The following is a 23,046-nucleotide window of genomic DNA, read 5'->3' as shown; positions in this document are numbered from 1 at the left end:
AAGACAAATGGTGAATATAAATATGAATAATTATAGAAGATTTTGTGGTATGAAGATAATGAGAGGAAACAGAAGAACACCGGGAGAAACCGAGAGACATTCTTAGCCAGAATCCCATATGGCCTACAATCGAACAAGGGATTTACGCGCGTAATGGATTTTATAACAATTACTTTGTTCTCAAATCACAGGTTTGCTGCAGTTAAGAAATATTATAAAGTAGAGCTATTGGCACTTTTTGTTTGATATTGTAGTTTGATGGAATAAGAGTTAAGATTTTTTAAAACCACGATTTGTTACTTTTAAGACTTTTTAATGATTTTTCTAAAAGTGTTTTAGAAAAATCTTCTTTTGTAATAAGATTATTTATCAATGTGAAAACATAGTGCAGAAAGTTTTCTTCAGTTGTCGAATTGGAAAGAAATTACTATCAGTATGCTAAAGCCGTTTAAAGAAAGCTAAATGAAATTAGGTGTTTGTGAAAGCAATGTTCACGAAAACTACTTTATTCAAATTACTCAGTATAATATCAACTATAAACGAGTGTATACTTGGACATTACTTCAACATAATAGAGCTTATATTAAATTATTACAGCTGGTATAAGTTATGACATCTTGATTAGTGACATGTCACACCAGCCTCGCCTAATTCGACCACTCGTCTTTTCCAAGAGATTCGCAAGGCCAATGAACTCCAGAACAATCAGTGTGTTCCCAAAACACAGATTTACTTGCATCAAATGAATTCCAAAATCAATACTTAAAATTCATAAAAACTTCATGGCATTTTTTTTAAAGGACTACTTTGAGGCTTTTCGCAAATTATAGCATCTAATCTCTGTAGACAAAATATAATTTTAACAACATCTCTGCATTTACATCAATTTAAACCTTAGATATCACATTCAATTTACACCAATACAACTAAATCTATGGCATAAGGAGAGGAAGTTTCATAAAAGTACAAACTCAAATTTGCTATGATATCCTGCGCTATACTAATACAATCCAGTGAGAATTATTGTTCTATTATCCTAAGATTCATTTATATTATCCTCCTTCATCTTTGGAAGACAAAAAAAGATTTCTTGATACATTCTTCTGGTATTTCAAAGTCTCTTTCTCAACTATGACAGAACACTGTACAGCTCTCTGTCACATATAAAAAGAATATCTAATAAATGTTTGTTTCTCAATTAGAATTCTATACATCTATAGAACTCTTTGTCACACATAAGAAAATCTAATATCTCTGTCTTAACTACTCTATACATCTCTCTGTCACATATAGGAAGGAATATCTAATAAATATATCTCTCTCAACTAGAACTCTATATATATCTCTCTCATGTGTAAGAACATCTAATAAAGTGTTTTCAACTAGAAGTCTATGCATATCTCTGTCACACACAAGAATCAGATAAACATCTATTTCCTAATTAGTTTATACATCTCTCTGTCAGATATAGGAAGGAAAATATAAGAAACGAAAAATGCACCAATTTTTACTATAAAACATTGTTATTTTACAAGAAATATTTCAATCCAATCATCGGATCTTTCTCAGTTGCACAAACTACTTAAAGAATACTACTTTATGGCATAAGTACCAACGTACGGTTATCATTTTACAATACCATGATGTAAATAGTACATGCATCTAAGAAAGTTTGAGCAAATGAATGAAATATCCTACGACATATCTTGTAGTAAAAGCGATGCATTTTTCTTCATTACAAACTAACAACATTATTCAAAATGAATAAATAACGTAATAACAGTAATCACGAAAATGATGCGTGTAAATATCTTCATAAAAATACAATTTTTCTTAAAATTACATAGTGTCTAGCAAAATTAAAATTTTGATGATTGTATACCTAAAAGCAATCTAAGAGCAATTTATGGATCACCATGAAGAGGAAGAAAATGGCATTCCATCCCTGGTTGGTGGAGAAATGCTTATCTTTGTCTGCCACCACCATAGTGAGATACCCAAAAGTTCCTTAGGAGATGTTTTACCATGATTATATCAGGAATTCTGCCCCTACTTTTCACATCAAGGTAACAAACAGTACACTTACGACATAACTACTAGAATTTACAGAAATAAAAATAACATAGATACTATTGTATTGAATGTCTGGCTAGATTTTTTCTTTTTTGTATTGACAAAACAATTTTTCTTTTTTTGTATTTTCTATTGAGATACATGAACTAAAATATACGCATTCACATGCACTCAGGATGAACTGTATGTCTTCTTTTTGAGAACACGCTAATCTATTAAGAGTTCTGCGTAGATGGTTCTTAGGTACGTACCATCAGAATTTTAATTTTTCTCAACAATGTGATTCTTCAAAGAAATGTATAAAAATATGTTTATTTATTATATTCTTTAGTTAATCTGTAATGACAGATACGCCGTTTTTATTACATCATATGATATACTTTTCTATGTAAAATGATTTGTTTTAATTAGTTAATTTTTACTAAAGAAACACATTAACCTGAATCAATTGAAGGAAATATGTACTGAAGTTACGATAGTAAAATATATCAATAGATATTTTCAAATATTCGAAATCAAAAGATATTACAGATGATATATTGATATTGCAAAATGCTGATATTTTTATATTTCGAATACTGAATAAAGACAAAAACGAAAATCAAACGAACCAGTAATTACATATAATCATATAGCCACGACCTACGCGCATTGGAATACCACTTCTTGAGGGATCAGCAAAGTCAAGCAGTACTGAGTCTGGCCAGACGAAAGATAGATGACCATTGGTTCGTATTTACCAGAATGGAGTTGGGACTGCGGCTCCACTCAGCGTCGTGAGAACAACTGGGGAGCTGCTTGCAAGAAAGAAGTAGTTAACTGCGCTCAATAAAGTCAGTATTAACGGCGAGAGTATCTGATGTACTGACCATACATCACCCCAAAAGCATGAGTGCAACAAGCTGGTTGGCAGGCATAGACTGCTAAGGCTGTTACACTAGGATATTTTTTTAACTTACTAGAGATATGAGAAAGTGAAAGTCGATTCACACTTAAACTTGGCACATGTATAGTCTAAAGTTGATATTCTACTTATGCTTATTATTACACACAACAGGCCTTACGCAAAGCGTTGTATTAAAAACTTGACTAACGCATGATGCTAACTTTCGTATTTAGTAATATGTAAGTGAAGTTAACGATTTATATCGAAAAAAAAAAAAACTCGACTTTTTCGCAGGGTTGTCCAAACACTTTAGGAGAAATCAAGTTAAGTGAACCCTATTCTCTCTTAAATTGATATCTCCCAATTGTATTTGGACAACACTACGAAAAAGTCATGGTTGCCCTTTTGGATATAAATCGTTAACTTCACTTACTAATACGGAAGTTAGCATCACGTGTTATGTGACTGACATATGTGTTACAGCATTTACATATATCCCTGTACACATATAACCGTATTTACATACAGGGATTATATCTTTTTAAGTCATGTACTCTAACTCGGTACTTGACCTCAATAAATTAAATATTGAGGAACCCAACCTCCACGCTTACCCCTATTTTTAATTTTAGAGAAAAACATAAAAAACAAGAATAAGTGAATTACAAAACAAGTAGAAAGTAAGTGAATTAATATAATGGCTTACTTTTTTAAATTTCTGGTTTTCTTTATTATATTTATCTTATTCACTAAAATAATAATAAAAAATAGTGGGGTTGACCTCACTGCATATACATATGAAGAAGCTTAGATGCAAACAACCAATACCCATAAAATGACATACCTCGTTAATGCATAATGGTGCACACAATGTATAAATAGGCCAATAATGTTTAGTTTTAACTTAGCGATTTAGTAGGAGGCGTCTTCACTATAAAACTGGTGCAGGAATTTTTCCTGAATTAAATCCCTGTATTTATATAAACTTCTCTTCTGATTTATTGGAAAAGTTTTGTATAAATGTATTTCCATTTATTTAAAAAAAGAAAAGGAACAAAGTGCTTATGAAATTTATGTATTAGAGACACATTTTACTAAATTACTATGGAATCATTAACCTTGACAGTTGCATTAATATTAATTGCCGTTTGTTTTCTAACGTATATAAGAATCCTGTCTGTGTTCCAGTCTAACGTGTGAGACGACCTTCACGTATCCAGCCAGACCAGACAGTGCTCTCGTATCTGTCTCGACCCTTACAATCGATCTCGTGATTCTCTCCCTTACACCACTACACACAAATTCTACTGTGTTCTTCCGATTGAAGGGAGGCATCTCTACTTTGAGAATATTCATACAAACAGGAGTTGGGTGGAAAACATGTAATTGTGATGATGTACATTCTTTAAAAAGAATGTAAAATTAATGCAGATAAGTGGTGAGTAAAATGAGTTACCCAGACGTCCTCTTTTATCTAAGCATGTATTTGTACCCTTTATTTGGACCATAAATACGGTACAGATGGGTTTTGATGAAAATGGAAACTCTTTTATTTGGTAAGGAGCGGGAGAAAATACAGAGAAAATGCTTCAACCATATACAACTGTTTCTACTTCAAGATTCATATAAATATTTGTTAATTCTAATATTGTTTCAAATGTTTTGAATTTTCAAGAAGTGTGAAGGAAAGGAACTTAATATTCCGTACTAGTTATGGTAGAAATTCAATGGTATAAATTAGGCTTTTTCAACCTACTTCGTACCTAGAACCCCTTTTACCACATCGTTTTGCCAGGGACCCCATAAGTAATTTCCGTTTTTTAATAAGCTTTTTGATTATTCGCTTGTGAAGCCTAGCGAAATCACACCAGACTCAAGTTTCATACTACCCCTTATTTTGTGAAGCCTAGTGAAATCATACCAGGCTCAGGTTTCACTGTACCCTTCATTTTGTGATGCCTAGTGAAATCATACCAGGCTCTAGTTTCACAATAGCCATCGTTTTAAATTACATTTCCATGTGCAGTTTTTGATATTATTCTTTTATTTCAAAGCTCGATAGTGAAAACACACCAGGCTCAGGTTTCACACTATCCCTCATTTTGTGAAGCCTAGTGAAATCATACCAGGCTCTAGTTTCACAATAGCCCTAGTTTTGAATTACATTTCAATACGCAGTTTTTGATATTTTTTCTTTTATTTCAAAGCTCGGATTCGTTCCTGGTAATGATTTATTTCATGTTTTAACATATTAATGATATTTGTCCTTACTTGTCAATCACTTCTGTTGGAAGTTGAACGTCCGTTTTTTTAAAATCTTTTTTCTTTATTTATTTTAGTATCAAATTAGCAGACGACATACATTTTTTTTTTAAAAAAAAAAGAAGTAGGATACGGCACAGATCGAACTCGAGACCAAATGTACAGAAAACAATTGACAGGTGTTCAAGTTACTTTCTACATCCATATATGACGTTGCTAAATAACGATCTACTTACTTAGTCAATATGAATAAGACTACTTTTGTATATATATATATATATATATATATATATATATATATATATATATTAAGATATGAATTCTAAAGCATAAACACACACCCACACACACACAAAGTGTAGTGTAGATATTATTCTACTGTATTATTAACGTTTAAGAGGCCTCATCTCTCCGAAATTAAAATACCGCTAATTTTACAGTAACTATGTGATATCTTTAAATAGATAAAAGATAATTGAAATGTGGAACAAGAGCGCCCTATAGGCAATATTATTTTGCGTGAGGTACCGTTATCACAAGTCACCTAGTGGCTTTCTGTTTTCAGCCGTTTAGAAACGCGAAAATAAATGCCGATTTTCAAAATGGCTCGAAATCGAAAGCAGATAAGTGAGTCGTGATAACGGTAACTCATGTAAAATTATATTGTTTAGGGCGCTCTTGTTCCACATTTCGATTACCTTTTATCTATTTGAAGATATCACATAATTACTGTAAAATTAGCGGTATTTTAATTTCTCCGGTATGAAGCCTCTTAACGGAAAAACATTTCTCCAAAGATGAGACCCTATTGAGCAATCGATAGGTCCTGAACAAATGATATGAGTAAGTGTAAAAAAAAAAAAAAAACTGATGCGTAGTTTTCGAGAAAGCGAGAGACTAATTTCTTCGTAAACCTAAAAAGAATTGATGCTATATGAGAAGCATGCCACACTTATTGAGGCGGAACTGAAACTGAGATATACCCTCGTATTAAGCTCTTCCTTATGACAGTAGCAAGACGACAGTGCATAGTATATGGTTAATGAGATACAGTCCAAAATTTTGATCAAGCATTAAACTTTAATTTTATTGCTTCCAAAGACGAGACATGAACCAATCGATACACAACATAGAAAAGAACAATATAGCATGCATTGAGGGAAAATTATGATGCGTAAATTTCGAGAAAAAACTATTTTATGGCGTTAAAATTATGTTGTTCGTTTCCGGTAATAGTTAATAGATTATATGTTAAGTTTACATCTAGATTGTTTGTTTTTAGGTACTGTCTATGTAAAACACATGTGTTAACTTGCATATTGAGTATTGTTATTTGTGTTCTTCTAGTGGGGATACACATAGCCTACTCATAAGACAATGGCATACATACTACCTGTAATAATGAAAGCGTTTATATTTTAAAATAGTGCCAATAATTAATACAGGGTGGCCCAAAAGTAGGTATACAGTCCAGTATTGTCCGGCTAATGGTATGTTATATAATTTACTTATTGTTATCCATACAGGTAGTGACTTAGTTTCTTTATTATTTGTTCTTGTTCTCTTTCATTCATACTTCAAGCCCCTCCTAATTAACTAATTAACTTAATAAACTAAAATGTCAAACTGATCTATGCAGGACCATATACCTACTTTTGGGTCACTCTGTATTCCCGTAACTTTATATTGATCTTAATAGAACAAAATAACAAGTTCTTTTAAATAATTGTTGGTTATCAACAACATTTTTACAGAGTACCTTAGAATATGGTAATAAAAGTCACAAAATGCCAGTCTTAGCAAAATAAAAAGTGAAAGACATTTGCTTTCATGTAATTTCCAAAATTGTATTTGAGAATTTTTAACTATTGTGTGCATAATGGATGATTTCAGATTTTCTTCGGGAGGAAGTTTCACTACACTGGAGGTGAAAAGTAGTGCCGTAAAAATATTGACAATCCACATTGAATATTACACGAAATATGGCCCCGAAGCAGAATTCAGTAGCTCCGAGGAAACATTCCCTCGGGCCACCCCTGAAGTCAACACTAATTGTGTGTAATACGAAATCCATTCATCCCCCCCCCCTTGTCTTTTAAAGACTAATGTTCAATCTAAGAGAATCTTAGTTTGAAAAACACTGCTCTAGTTTATTTAGTATAGTTTCACAAATAATGGTTTCAGAAATTTCCCCTTATGGAAAGCTTTGAATGCACGGGTGTGATAATATTGGTGCCCAAGGTCGAGCACAGTCGGAGGAATGCTCCGGGGGATTATTTTGTAGCTCCGGGAGCAATTTCCCCCAGGACCACCCCCTTTGAATTAATCACAGTAAAAATGCTTGGAAAGAACGAATAGAATTATCTTTGAACAACGAAAAAAAGATCAAAAAAGAGAATAATAATGAAGTATTCTACGTAACAACATGACAAAACAGTTGTATTTTATGATTAATATTTATATTATGCAGAAGTTACGTATTTTAAAGAATTTTTTTTTTTGACTTTGGGAGAAAACAAGGCAAATAATAATAATAATAAAATGAAATGGATGTCGTCAGCAAAAGCCACACAGCAAAGCAGAAGACAAGACAAGACACTTTTACAAGAACTGCTCGGTGCTGCTGATTCAGTGTTTTTCAAGAGCGGCCCGGGCACCAGAACAAATACGAAAATAGACTCTGTGTGTCGGATCCGTGGCGATAGCTTCTGACACATATCTTGGAAAAAGGTTCTTCTCTTTTACGTCCGGAGCAAAGGAACACACAGAGAAAAGAAAGAGAGTGTGTTTCTGTATATATGTGTGTGTCGTGCGTCTATGAGAGGAGAACTTTACAAAAAAAAGAGAGAGAACACACGATCGAAGCAAAATGAGGAAAGAGCACACAGAGTGAAAAAATAGCGGGGGCCAGAGGACACGCGGAAAAGAAGTGAAATGAGAGAGAGAGAGAGAGAGAGAGAGAGAGGAGGTCATGAAGTTAAAGACGAATGCGCACGTGGAGGGCTGAAAACCCCTGAGAGGACGATTCGCGTAAGCGCTCACACACATACACAGTGAGTGACGAACATTAGTATAGAGAGACAATACGATAAACCTACTTTCTCTACCTTTTCTTACCAATCGTAAACTGAAGTAATGAAACACGAAAATAGCACGATTAGTTTCATACACTTTAAGAACATATCCAACACTGGAGTAAAAATGTGCTAAGATCTAAGAAGACAATCTCAAGCTCGATCAGCGAGAACATTTTGCGATAAGACAGACGGTTCTTTACAACAATCTTGGCTGAATTAAGGAAGCACTTCAATACATCACTTCAAGAAGTACGTCACTATAATACTAACAACCAGATCACGGAATGAAACTGTCGCACCTATATATATATTTTTTTCAATGTAAACTGCTCCAAACATTAGAGAAAAGTGTCTACCTCTGGCTAGCGGTGCCCATTCTCCACGTGCTTGGCCGCAATTCCCCATTTATCCTTCAAAAAAAGCAATATAGAATATCACTGTTTGTTGTGACAAAACCAATGTAAGTTGTTTTATACACTAAATTTAATGCAATTAAGTGTTCTTAAAAAGGATCGTTATGAAATAATTATTATTCGATTGAGCCATTTTCACTGAAAAACTGTCTCCTCCTCCAATAATAATGATAATAAAAAATCCTATGGACACACTTGAGCCCTAAAACCCGCCTGTGACTATCCTTGCCTCCGGATTAATCCGACACCACGATATAATCTCACATTTAAAAAAAATATCTATGCTTAGACAAGATTTTAAAAAAATGCTTGGTATAATGCAATAAATAAAAGAGTTTACTAAGGTCGATCAACTTCACAAGTCACTTAAGAAGCAAGTTGATTTATCAATAGCCAATCAAAAAGAAACTATAAGCGCAGTACCGTACAATACATAGAGAATTACATAAAAAATCAAGCACAGTTCGTTTTAATTTTTGTTGGTTCAGAAAGTTCATGGTACTTACGTGCTTCCATAGCAAGGGCTGTCGGCGGCACATGGACGTCCGGGGCCGCAGTTTGTCCATGATTAGGCCCCGTTTTGGCAAGCTCACCGTATGGTTCGTTTTGAAGATCAGGATGATTTTGTGGGACAATAGAAGTAGTAGTAGTAGTAGTAGTAATAGTAGAAGTAGTAGTAGTAAAAATGGTAGTAATGGGTGTATTGGTGGTGGTAGTACTTGAAGTGGGATAGTAATTGGCGGTAGAGGTAGTAGAAATGGTATTTGCGGAGATACCGCTGGTTACAGTGCGTAGCAAAACTATATGGAATACTAGGCAAACGCACACAGAAACCACAATAAATATTGAACTAATACCGTGAGTAGATGAAGCCGTTGTGATAGCAGTCGATCCGTAACTACTGTAGCCTGCAAATTCTGTAGCATTGGTCACATCTAACATAGTGGGTGTGATGAGCTGACATGTTTTCTTATTCTCTCACAATAGAAGAAGGGAGCTGAAACAATGTTGCTGATGATTGTCGACGGGTAAATACACGGATCATTGATAAGATTCGATCTTGTAGGATTTAAAAATTTCTTTTCTTCTTGTTGGCTGGTTAAGAAGATATTTTGATGTGTTCTTCCACACTAAACACTGAAGCACCAAAAAAAATATAAACCCATAATCTTCATTTTTTCTCTTTCGAAACAGAAAAAAACGAAAACAAAAACGAAATAAATAAAAAACAAAATAATTAATAATTAAAAAAAGATATTTAGTATCTTGTGATCGTTATCACATTTCGCACTTTATTAAAAAAAAAAGAAAACTTTATAATACTTGTCACCGTTAGAAAATATTCTTCTTTTTATTCGTTAACGAAAACAAGGAATGAATGGCGTTTTGCTTGTAGCGAAAACGAAAAACTGTTTTAACTCGTTATATTTTTATCAATTCTTTTTCTGAAACGTAACGACACGATATGACTCCACTACGTCTATCCAAAACTCGATCCTCTCGTGTCCCAGGAATCCACCACACACCACCTCCGACAGTCACTTCTGAGGCCACCTTCAACACTTCTGGCCTCATCCGTTCGGTCCCGTAGTTTTTTCCCCCTTAAATGTTGTATACATATATTTTTCACCACATCGCGAAGATTGTTTCTTCCTTCTTCACATACGAAACGTTGATACGAATCACATATACAATGACTTTGTTACACCTTTTTTTTCCTCCCCTGATAATTAAATAAACAGCGGTTTGAGAAAAAGATAAAACTGAGTAATGGTGATATATATATATATATATTTTAAAAAACTTTTCTTCTATGTATGTATATGCGGTGGTATATATATATATATGAATGTAGATATATATATATAAATACATACAACGCTCCCTCGTTCTCGCACAACCGCTTAGAACAAGCCCTGCCGGGCAACTGAACAGCCGAAGCCGAAGCTCACCTCGCCGCGTCAGGCAGTAGGGCGGAGTCATTTTGACTAAGAGGGGGGGCAAAGAGGGAAGCACACTATGTACAGTACAAGCAGGAGGAACCCTCACTCATGCGGCTTTTTTTTCTAACCTATTGGGAGAGATTGGTAGGGGGTGGGTGAAAATCCTTTTATTTTTTCTTTCTCTTTTTTTTTTTTAATCCTTAATGTTATTTTACAAGTGTTATGTGCATCACTTTGAGGAGTATGTCTGGTATTATTAAGGGAAATTAAACAACAATAGATTTAATTTATTAATATAGATTTTCATACACACACACTAACACACTATTTCACATAAACAAATAATCTATTCTAGCCAGTGGCGTATCTAGCCTGAGGTCGGGGGCCTAGGCCCCCCAGTTTTTTGGGTGACAAATAATTGAAGCTATTATATATATATATATATATTTGAAAGTTTATAATTAATTAATGATATACCTATCATAGACTGGGTTTTGACTGTCCCCCAGGCTCGGACTGTCCAGGGCAGGAGGGCAAGGATTCCTGTCGGGGTCTTTCTCTCTCTCTCTCTCTCTCTCTCTCTCTCTCTCTCTCTCTATATATATATATATATATATATATATATATATATATATATATATATATATATATCTACAAGGGCGGATCCAAGGGGGGCAAGGGGCTATAGCCCTCCCCCCTTGACGTTCAGGTTTACACTGGATAAAATGGGCTTCAATTCTGCTTTACACTGGATAAAACGGCAAATTATGGTTTAGCCCCTCTCTTGATCATATTCTGGATCCGCCACTGTATATATATATATATATATATATATATATATATATATATATATATATATATATATATATATATATAAATATAATCATGTTTGCTGCGTTGGAGCATAGTTACTCGTAGTTTTTTCCGTTCCCAGACTTCGGTGGCCACCAGCATTGAATGTAATCTTGGGGTCCTGTTATTGGAGTGAAACTAACAGTGTTAAAATAAAAACCCTGTTTAGGGTCCTTTGTTTGTGGCCTAGTAAGAATATATTTCAACAATATGAAATGGGGCACCAGCATCATATTGTCTAAATGTGTATTCGGACCTCATGAATGCTGAAATGAGACTGACTTTTATAAAGTCCTTTTGGGGCCCTTTTTTAGCTGTTTGACAAGTTATTGCAACACCATGAAGAAACAGAGCACTCTCCACCATGGGGCCCCATTTCCACACATAAATGAAACTGACAGCTTTATGAAGAAATAGTCCGCCTCCATCTCATAAAAAAATTTAAGAAGATGAAAGTTAGCATTCTTTGTGAGGCTCCTACATGCTACAATGAGATGGGAAGATTGGGACCTTCCAAGTGAGGCTCCTGCCGGGGCCCTATAGCCCCCAGTCTGAGACTGCTGCCCCCCTCGTATTTAGCTTCTAGATCCGCCACTGATTCTAGTTCAATAAGAACTATCAATTGCTTTAGATTTCAACGAATGACATATTTTTAACAGCATATTTTTCCTTTTTTTTTTGTAAATATGCATTAGAATTTATCCTTAAGCATGTCATGTTGCTCAGCTTGATTTGTTCTATCAACTGATATATGTTTTATCTTTGGACAATATTATAGGTAAACAAAAATTTAGAAAATTTAAAAGATTACTAATTTTGCGGCTATACCTCATTAACCATAATGTACTAGCATATTGGAAAAAGCTTTATTAGTGCATACACTTCAATATCCGTTTCATTTTTAACAGCTGACGTGATTATAATACAGCACCAATATTTTAGGCTTACCAAAAATAGCTTTTTTTTCGATTTTCTCGAAAACTACGCATGATGATTTACATTCACCATATCATTTTGTTCAGGTCGATGAGATCTCTCGCCGATTTGTGAATGTCTTATTTTTTTTTAGGACAGCCCTTAAACGCTAACAATATTATGGAATTACTAACATTCTTTATTTACTAGATCAGTGGTTCTCAACCGATGTATCGCGACACTCAGTGGTGTGTCATGTAGTCTCCTAAGGTGTGTCGTGATATTTTGGAATCTAAAAATCATAAAGAATTTAATAATAATTAGTTAAAATTGGGACAAACTGTACCAGTCAACACCTCCAGCGGTAGCATGCTATATAGAGTCATTATAAAAATTAATATTCTTCACTATTATAATAGATATTATTATCATTATTGTTTCTAATAATAAAAATATCAAACAAATATGTCACGAAGTCCAGGACATTCAGTAAGGTGTATCGCCAGTCAAAAAAGATTGAGAAACACTGTACTAGATGAAGTAATACATCGATACTTCCTAATCAGTATCACACACTAATATATATATCCTACGTCTCGACGTAGCAATTTTCTGTTTTAATACCTTTCTTCAACTACAGTCTCCTTCGCCTCTCCCTCTTTTCCCTTCCATCATACCCTCTACAATGTCCCTCATAATACAGTACCTCCTCAGCCAATGTCCCAATACATGTCCTAATACATCCAAAATTATTTTTTTTTCTTCCCTACTGCTACTATTTCTAACACCTTCTCTTCATTTTCCGTTGAACCCAGTTAATTCTCTCCTTTTTTTCTCCATGCCCACATTTCGAAAACCTCCATTTTTTTAAAAATCGCTTTTGCGTAATATCCATGTTTCTGCTCCATAGAGTACATATTGGAATCAGTAAAACAAAATCTTAATATTTAATTGGAAATTTTGTTCAATACAAAAATGAGCTAATCGAGGTTGAAAAAAAAATCTGACGCCTTTAGAGTGTAAAAATAATTTTGCAGTTCGTGGTATTTCAGTAATCTGTGCCGTCTTGATTTTCTTTCATGCGTCTCAGGGGTAGGGTCCCCAGTTTTGGATCTGTTAAAAAATATAAAAGGATTACGAAACGGTTTCTGATTTATCTCATAAGTAGTGAAGCGTGGGCACCCATTAAAAATAAATAAATAAATAAAAAGTATAGGTCATTGCCTATGGTGTACACTATCATCATACTTACACGAAGGTAAACTGTATATTACATTTAGAAACATACATTGTATTTCCGTTACTATTGGCGCATTGTAGAATTTATTATTCCTTATATCCGGAGTAAAATTTTCCTATGAAAAGCATAATATTTCTTAAAAGCAAGACTTGCAAGACTCTTGGAAGCAAGACCAAGACAAAGACTGAATGTGCAAGACTAAGACCAAGACCAAGACTACCCGGGTTTCAGTCTTGGTCTTGCATTTGCTCATCACTAATTGAAACTACAAAAAACATACAAGTATTTCGCTTTTGATATTGATATTTTGTATTGCTGCTATTTACATTGACAATATAAATATGAAAATAGAAGTATATATGATACTATTGCACATATAAGACAGAATTGTGTATATAAGATATGGCCAAACATGTCTTGAGCATGTGAACTGTGGCACCTTTTACGTACTGCGACTCTTAGCATATTAGGGATGAACTACTGAAAAAGTGAATAAAAATCTTGATGTGAAATAATTTGATATTATACCGAATTAAGTTTATTTTATGTTTGTTTCAGTAACAATGTCAAACTGCTTTCTTGCAACTGAGTCAATCAATTTTTCATTTGTCCACAGGTATTTTCAAAAAATTACATTCATCTTTACCATAGTAGATATAAATAATACTGCTGATAAAGATCTGTATCCTCGTCATTTTTCCGAGAAGAACAAGAAGAATAACATCTAAAATTTATGATGAAACTTGAAGAGAGAGTTATTCTTCTTACAGCCTCTGTTAGAATTACCAAAGTGATTATTACGAATGCAGGACAAAATTCAAGAGGAAAAACCCAAAGGAAAATTCAGACAAAACGGACTAAATTCAAGCGACAGAGTCATAGGTGCAAATTAATAAAATAATAATTATTTTTTCTTCAACTAGTATGCACCTAAAATGTTATCTGAAATTCTTCACTTTACGGAAATAACATTAAAAAAATGCTAAAAACCCAATAAGAGACGTAAGATTGTTATAGTAAGCAGGGGCAGATCAAGGGGGGCAATCCCCCCCCCCCCAGAAGAGGAAACTTTTTTATTTTCTATATAAATAAAACCCATCCCAGAGTTTGGAGCTCTTAAAAGTAGCTCTAAGTAGCAATATTACAACCCACCGCCCCCCAGAAGTTCGCCCTGGATCCGCCCCTGATAGCAAGTGTAAGTTATATTTCACATTTTGATCTTTGCTTTAAAAAAAAAAAAATCTTGATCAGTATTACAGAATTAAAATATTTTACATTACTCAAAATAAAAGACTGCCATATGCTACCACACAAGAACGACTTTTTAAAAATCAAATAGCATCACAGTTACTTTTCGTAATTAAAATGAATGGTCTTACTGTAATATGCTAAACGTATTTTAAATATATTAAAGGTATAATAAATAGGAATACCCAGAACTTTTCATATTGGTATGTATGAAAGTAATTAAAGCTAATCAGCCCTTTTATTTAACATTTTTACCCATTTTAGAGTTTTCAGCATTTTAAAAGAAAGAAAAAGTTATTTCAGTTGAAAATATACAGATAACATTTTAGAATATATGACAATTGAAGGGAAAAATAATCATATAGGGTGTGCATTGATACATCCAATATATATTCCTGTGATTTTGTCCTCGTGAGAATTTTCCTTGCATTTTGACAGCTTGGATTTGGTTCCCGCGCTCGTTACTACAGCCATTTTATACATGAGTTTCGATCTGCATACAAGTACGCTTGGAGTCAAGCTTTTTGGTGCTGCATTTCCCTAAAAATTTCCTCCTCGCATAGAATTCTCTGTCTCCAAAGATTAGACAGAACGGGAATTCCCGTTCTGTCTACAGGTAAGATCATTTAAAATATTTTCTACAAAGTCCTGGAGGGCTTTAGCCGGAGCCAGAATGAATCTCTTTAATATTGTACCCCCCTAGCTCCGAAAATTTTTAGGGGGTGTCCGAAAATATTAGGGGATGCAGGGGGGTGTTGGGGTGTTAGGGAGGTGTAGATAAATCACTGCGTCGATACCAAACCGTAGAATTTAACGAAAAGTGTTTCCTGTAAAAGTTGTTTCTTTTCCAATAGTGCTTCCAAACAAATCGAAATTGATTCCACTTACCATTTGAAATTTTGGAGTTGATCCCCCATAGTAGTATTCCCGCTACGCCACTGGATATGGAAGTATCACCATTTGATTTTTCACGTACGATTTGGTAATTCAATTTTTTGTTTGAAATGTCTACGTGCATTACGAGGTGAGAAAAATGCCTGGAACGGGTGGTCTGATACACCCTATAAATATATATATAAGCCGGATCCAGGATTTTCTAACGGAGGTGCATCAATAACTACCAGTACATTTGAATTAAATTTGATTTTTTAAAATGCCTTTAGGTGTCTATGATGTGAATGAGGAATAAATTGCCCTGAAAATGCCAAATGTCTGCTCTCGGTGAATCGTTTTCCTTCAACCTTCAGAAAATTAACTTAAAAATTATTGCTGTTACGCTCCGCTTTCACTAGTTAACAAATTTAAACTTTTTGTTTGTTACATGAGAAAAATCACCTGATCTTAAAGGAACTTTTTGCGCTGAATTCGAATATGCACTCGGTTTCTCTCCATCACGTACAGTTTTCCCGTAACAGAGGGATTTTCGGGAAATTCCCTCAAAATTTCCCTTTTTCAGATATTTTATTCCCCTAGCTCCTGTCCCCTTACATATAGTAACATAGAAATTATACCTAAGTATACCTTGATTTATATTTAATAAACCCTAAAAGTTTCGTAAAAATCGCTTTGTTCTTTCTAGAGAAATAAATATATTTGTATGTATACTGTGTGCACTGTTTATTGCACCTGATAGTAATGCTTTCAGATCTCCTGAGTTGGGGTAAAAACGATTTGCTTTATTACTACAAACGCAGACATAAAAATGAATATTTACAATAGTCAACAACACACTTGTATTGCTCTCTGTAAATTAGAAACGTGTAGAAAAATAGAATGTATTTCCAACGTATATTTTTTTAAACGTACAGTATATGTATATCTTAATACATATATATACAATTCTCCAAGTTTTTTCGTTTTGTTCATGAAATGGTTATCAATATTTGTTATCAAATGTAACAGAATGCAAAAGAAAGAAAGAATGGAATACAGACTTATTGTTGACAACAATGAACTAATGCAGTCTGAATTTTCCAATACGGTATCCTTTCCCCCCTCCCCCCGCGCATTTCTTTCTTTCTTGTGTTCTTGACACCTGGTGAGGGAGTTTTGTACATTTTTATATTGACGTGTGGTTTAACACTACTTCACTTTCAAAGTTGTCTTTGCTGCTAAGAGTCAGGCACGTAGCCAAGGGGGGGGGGGTCCGAGGGGTCCGGACCCCCCCCCTTCGAGACCAGAAATGAAAAAATTAAGGAAGGATAAAACAAAATGAAATGACAAAAAGAAGGATCAGCGTTAAAAATTAAAAAGAAAACTACAGGAAGCTTTTGCTTACTTTTTCTTATGAGGAGATTTGTATTACTTGCAATATGGTGGTGAGGTAAGCGAGGTATTTTGGAAGAGTCAGGGAATTTGAAATTTCAAGAAAAGTTATGGAATTCTCAGAATTCCTGCTATTAGTCAGGGAGATTTCAAACTTTCGAAAGCATAAGTACCGTTGTGTAACAGCGTGGGCATTTTTAATCATAACTTTTCGTCATCGCATCCTTGCAGTATCAAACATGTTATTTCAAGGACAATTTTCTGTTGCTCCTTTAACCTGTCATTTGGAACCGACAGTAGTTGACGGAATAATAAAAACAAAAAAATTATGTTGAAAGAAAGTTCTGTTAGCATTTGATTCAACAGAGAAAGGAACGCATATATTGTAAAACTAGTTGAATATACATATGCTTCGCACAGGTGCTGTATTTGGAAGTCAACGCCTGTGGGAGTATCACCATTGATCTCAGCGACCGCGAAAACTATGGATTTGATACTAATATCAGTCATTTTGGGATATTTTTTACATGCCTCGGTATCCACACCCCGCTGGCTCCCGGCCCGTATACTTGCAAGTCATCGTTAATTGAAGTGTCACCATTGATTTCAGCGACCGCGAAAACTATGGATTTGACACTAATATTGGTCATTTTGGATTACTTTTATATGTCTTGGTATCTCACCCCCTTTCGGTGACCCCCGGCCCGGAGGCGAATAGCGTGAATTTGGAAGTTATGCGACTGGAGTTTCACCATTGATTTCAGCGACCGCGAAAATGTGAATTCGGCACTAATAGCTCAAGTGGTAGAGCGTTGGCTTCGCATTTGGGAGGTCGTGGTTTCGAATCCCGCTGCCTAGCATTCTGACTGAGGTTTTCCAGGGTTTCCCTCAGTCCTACCAGGCAAATGCCGGGATAGCACCTACTAAACAGGCCCTGGCCGATACCTTCCCAAATCCTTTCCATTGTTAATGTTGTTGGATATCCAATGTAAAATGGCCTCTGAGCTGTATCTGGTGATTGTTAAATAAATAAATAAATATTGATCATTTTCTACTACTTTTACATGTCCCGGTAAACGCCCCCTGAGACCCCCCTGGTTCGAATTTCGACAGAAACGTTTAACTCTGGTCTGGAGCTTGGACCAAGGTATTCGTGACTAAAATTTGGTAACTCTAGGTCAATTTGTCTGGTTCCCAAGCCGGTTCCGGTAAACGCCCCCCTGAGACCCCACTGTTTCGAAATTTGAAAAAAACGCTTCGTCTTGATCTGGGGACTGGGCCAACCCCTGACCAAAATTTGGTAACTCCCGGTCCACTCGTCTGGCCCCCAGGTAGCACACAGGCAGACAGACAGACAAACACAAAAACAAACTCTTCATTTTATTTATATTAAAAGATAGTTTACAAGACAGTATTCAGTACGTACTTTTTATAATAATTGAGGTCATAACGAAAGGAAAATTGTTATATTTGAATAAACAGGAGAAGAACGTAAATATTGCAAAATCTTTTTCAATACTTATTTTTTTATTATTTTCTCGAAATTTCTTCATAGTTTGTTATTAAAATACTTGCCAACATATCCTCATTTTATTGTCCTAACAAACCAATATATGTTGATAGTAAAGTAGTTTAGATTGATCGAGCGCCTGGGCCTTCAGAATTTCATGTACACCCCCCCCCCGCCGTTACGAAATCCTGGCTAAACGAACCAATATATGTTCCAGTAAAATAGTTTAGAGTGATCGAGCACCTTTTGTGATGACCACAGTATTTCATGTCACGGACCCCCCCCTTCACGAAATCCTGGCTACGTGCCTGTAAGAGTGCTTTCATGTTTGATCTTAACGGCATTATACCCAACTAAGACCAGAAGTTTAGTTTGTGATCAGTACAATGGCGTCAAGAGGACGGCGTTCGTGTGTTAACTCACCAAATAGTTTTTGTTATGTGTGTGGCCAGTTTGTAGTTAAAGGACAGTGTAGATCCATTACGCCATCGGTGAAACTAGCATATTATATATATTTCGGATGGAGATTATATATATGTGGGAGATCAGGACAAAACTTGGGCACCCATCATAATTTCTGCGTCGTGCTACGTCACTTTACTTGCATGGGCCAAAGGGAAACGGAGGTTCATGAAATTTGCTGTACCAATGGTGTGGAGAGAACCCACCAACTATCTGGATGATTGTTATTTTTGTCTCACAGTAGTTAAGGGACATTCTAAAAAAAGGAAATACACAATAAGTTATCCCAACGTTAAATCCGCAATTAGACCTATTCCGCACGGGGATGAACTTCCACTTCCCGAGCCCCCTACCAACTGGGAAGAGATGGCCAAAAGACTCTGATGATGATCATGACCTTGATGAACCATCGACATCAACATATACATCCAAGGATCCAACGTTCATCCCTGACTGTGTTCGCGAGCCACATTTCATCCGGCAATGTGAACTTAATGACCTAGTCCGTGATTTGCACCTGACAAAACAAGAGGCGGAACTTCTGGGATCAAGGCTCCAGCAGTGTAACTTATTGGAAGCAGAAACGAACATATCAGTGTACAGGAAAAGGCATGTTCAATTTTCAAGCTATTTCTCAATGCAAGATAATGTGTGCGTATGTACAGATATAAATGGGTTGATGGCGGAGCTAGGAATTCCTTACGTTCCAGAAGAATGGAGGTTATTTATCGACGCGTCAAAGGTCAGCCTTAAAGCTGTCCTTTTACATAATGGAAATAAAAAAAACCTTCTATACCACTTGCGCACTCAGTGAAGATTAAGGAATCCTATGACACCATGTCAACTTTGCTAAATCATATAAATTACAAGGACCATTGTTGGCAAATATGTTGTGATCTCAAGGTAGTTGGTATTTTATTAGGACTGCAGTGCGGTTACACGAAGTACCAATGTTTTTTATGTTTATGGGATAGCCGAGCTGATGGCAAACATTATGAAGTGAAGGAATGATAACCTAGAGTGAATTACGTACCTGGAAAATGCAACGTCAAATACGCTCCTTTGGTAGATCCTAATAAGATATTACTACCGCCACTTCATATCAAGTTAGGACTTATGAAAAACTTTGTCAAAGCCATGGACACATCTGGTGAAGGTTTCAAGTATTTGCGAGATAAGTTCCCTAACCTGAGTGATGCTAAGATTTCAGCGGGAGTGTTTATTGGTCCCCAAATTAGGAAATTAATGCTTGATGATAGCTTTGACAGCAAGTTAAACAGTGCTGAGCTAGCTGCCTGGACAGCATTTAAGTGTGTTGTCCGCAACTTTCTGGGCAATAACAAAGCTGAGAGTTACACAGAAATCGTACAGGACATGATACAGAAATACAAAGAGTTGGGTTGTAGGATGTCTTTAAAAATCCACTTTTTGCACTCCCACCCAGCTTCTTTCCTGCTAACCTAGGTGCTCTCAGCGACGAACAGGGGGAAAGATTCCACCAAGATATCATGGCAATGGAGAAAAGGTACCAGGGACGATGGGATCCTTCAATGATGGGGGACTATTGTTGGGATCTTGTTAGAGAATGCAACATTTCTTACAAAAGAAGGAAGTAGTGTACGTTTTTGTAACCCAATGGAAGTTTCATATATTGTGATAGTTTTGATTGTCTTTTCATGACCTTTTGGTACATTTGTATTATTGTTTATTGTAAATTGTCACACTTGTAAATTATGTTGTATTATATTTTATATATGTGTTTGTGGTAATAAAGCAAAACGTTTTACCTCAACTTAAGAGATCTGAAAGCAACAATTACTATAAGGTGCAATAAACAGTACACACACTATACATACAAACATATTTATTTCTCTAGAAAGAATAAAGCGATTATTACGAAACTTGGAGGGTTTGTTAAATATGAATCAAAGTATACTTATGTATAATTTCTATGTTAGTATATGCAAGGGGACAAGATCTTGGGGTGTAAAATAAACGAAAAGGGAAATTTTTGAGGGAATTTCCCGAAAATCCCTCTGTTACGGGAAAATCGTACGTGTTTCTTTTAAGCCCCAAACGAAAACATGACAGCAGAAATTTTCGGAAAGTGCATATATATGGAGCTAGCTACTAGCTTCTCACTTTAGATAATATAGTATATTTACAACGAAGGGGGGGGGGATGCACATGCACCGATGTACTCCCTCTAAATCCGGTCCTGTATATATATATATATATATATATATATATATATATATATAATATAGCGTACTGTATAATAGGTAATCAAACGTGCACCCGAAGAAACAATAAGTAATTGTTAATTACTGCTACCTATACTTTTAGAAAAAAAATGGTAGAACTAGATTGTTTTTATAATAAAATAAAGAGTACAGATGAGGCATAAAATCAAATCTTTAGACTACATCAATCGTTAGAGCTTAACATGGGATCCGAACCACATGAACTCCCCCCCCCCCTGAATGAAACCCGGGTATCCCGCTTCCCAAACTTAATTGAGTTGCTGTAAGATGCTTCGTATGTTAAGAGGTAACATAATTTTAATATAATATAGAAATAATCTGTACAATAGTGCCAGATTATATTTTAGCATGAAGCAATAAGTTACGTTAAAATGAGTTAATTTTACGGAAGAGAACAAATTATCTCACAGTTTTAATTATATTTTGTCGTATGTAGTAGTAGGTCTTAGTAGGAAAGTTTATAATTAATTAATGTTATACCTATCATAGACTGGGTTTTGACAGTCTCCCAGGCTCGGACTGGCCAGGGATTCTTGCCGGGGTCCTTTCTCTCTCTCTCTCTCTCTCTCTCTCTCTATATATATATATATATATATATATATATATATATATATATATATATATATATATATATATATATATATATATATAATATGGTGTACTAATAAAGTTTTGGTGGAGTAGGAGTGAATAAGCGAGTTGGGAATTGATAGGGTGATCAGTTTTCCCCCCTCAGGTTTAAAAGTTAATGAAAATTGGAAAATCTGGAGCGAGAGTAAAGGATAGGAATATCACTTTTTTGTTTTGTTTTCCGTCCAGCGCTTATGGACGTAGGCTGTACTTATTGTACTTACATACTAAAGTGTGGGACACAATGGATGGTGTGTAAGCTAGGCTAATCATGCGAATGCTGTGGCGCGACGCTGCCGTGTGGTAAAAATTTGTGGCTAACAAGATAGCAGTTGTGGCTAATGAGACGATTGATTAACTAATTGTGAGAGGAAAGAGGAGAATCCCTAACATGATGTTGTTCACCACAAACTAGCATGGTCTGGAATCGAACCAGGGACTCGTTACATCGGAGGTGAGCACTTTAATGATGTCACATACACAATACTTGTGGCTTTATTACACAGGTATTCATATCAGTCGCACAAGTCATGAATAAGCCGGTCTGACTTCCTCTATAGTATCAGGAAGCCAGATTCGTAAGGAGTTGACTAGATACATTAACACAGTTTTCACTCTGATTGATATTCAACGCTTCTAATATCTCCTTCAATTTACAATCATATGTGCCATAAGAAAGCCAGCACATAGGGCTGGAGAAGACAAATGAAATAGAGAAGGGGCCAAAAGTGTCTACAGTAAATTTCTTGTTAACTATTAACCCCTTCCGGATCCTATGGTACAATTTGTACCATACGCATTTTTCATGGTACATTGCGTTATTTCTCTTCTATTTGAGCTTTTTCGTCCGGTTTTTTTGTTTTCCAAGTCCAGAGGCCCTGTAGAAGACATTACGTATGGTTTCAGACCGTCCTGCGTCCAGACATAGGAGGTGATGACATAAGTCAAAAATTTCTTTTCTCATTTTCTAAGCGTATGTTCAATATTTTTTGGCGGGCTTATTTTT

General features: G+C 35.3%; 1 protein-coding gene and 1 long non-coding RNA gene across 4 annotated transcripts in view; one reads left to right on the top strand and one right to left on the bottom strand.

Moving 5' to 3' along the window:
• LOC145675856 (uncharacterized) overlaps nucleotides 1–23,046 on the bottom strand; it is a 545,559-nt gene that overhangs the window by 245,575 nt on the left and 276,938 nt on the right. Inside the window, exon 1 of one of the 3 annotated variants that reach the window (XM_081746622.1) lies at nucleotides 9,569–10,647. The exons of 1 other annotated variant lie outside the window; for it this stretch is intronic. In XM_081746622.1, the coding sequence (XP_081602748.1) occupies nucleotides 9,569–9,653 (85 nt within the window). In that variant the 5' untranslated portion in view covers nucleotides 9,654–10,647. One more of the 3 variants, XM_081746624.1, reaches the window with a different exon arrangement.
• Nucleotides 1–23,046, top strand: part of LOC145675857 (uncharacterized) — a 177,618-nt gene that overhangs the window by 124,335 nt on the left and 30,237 nt on the right. The window lies entirely within an intron of this gene.

Source organism: Thermobia domestica, chromosome 18, assembly GCF_964235325.1.
Source record: "Thermobia domestica chromosome 18, izTheDome1.hap1.1, whole genome shotgun sequence".
Taxonomy (NCBI): domain Eukaryota; kingdom Metazoa; phylum Arthropoda; class Insecta; order Zygentoma; family Lepismatidae; genus Thermobia; species Thermobia domestica.
The sequence above is the reverse complement of the archived record's forward strand: the minus strand, read 5'-3'. Positions and strand labels throughout refer to the sequence as shown.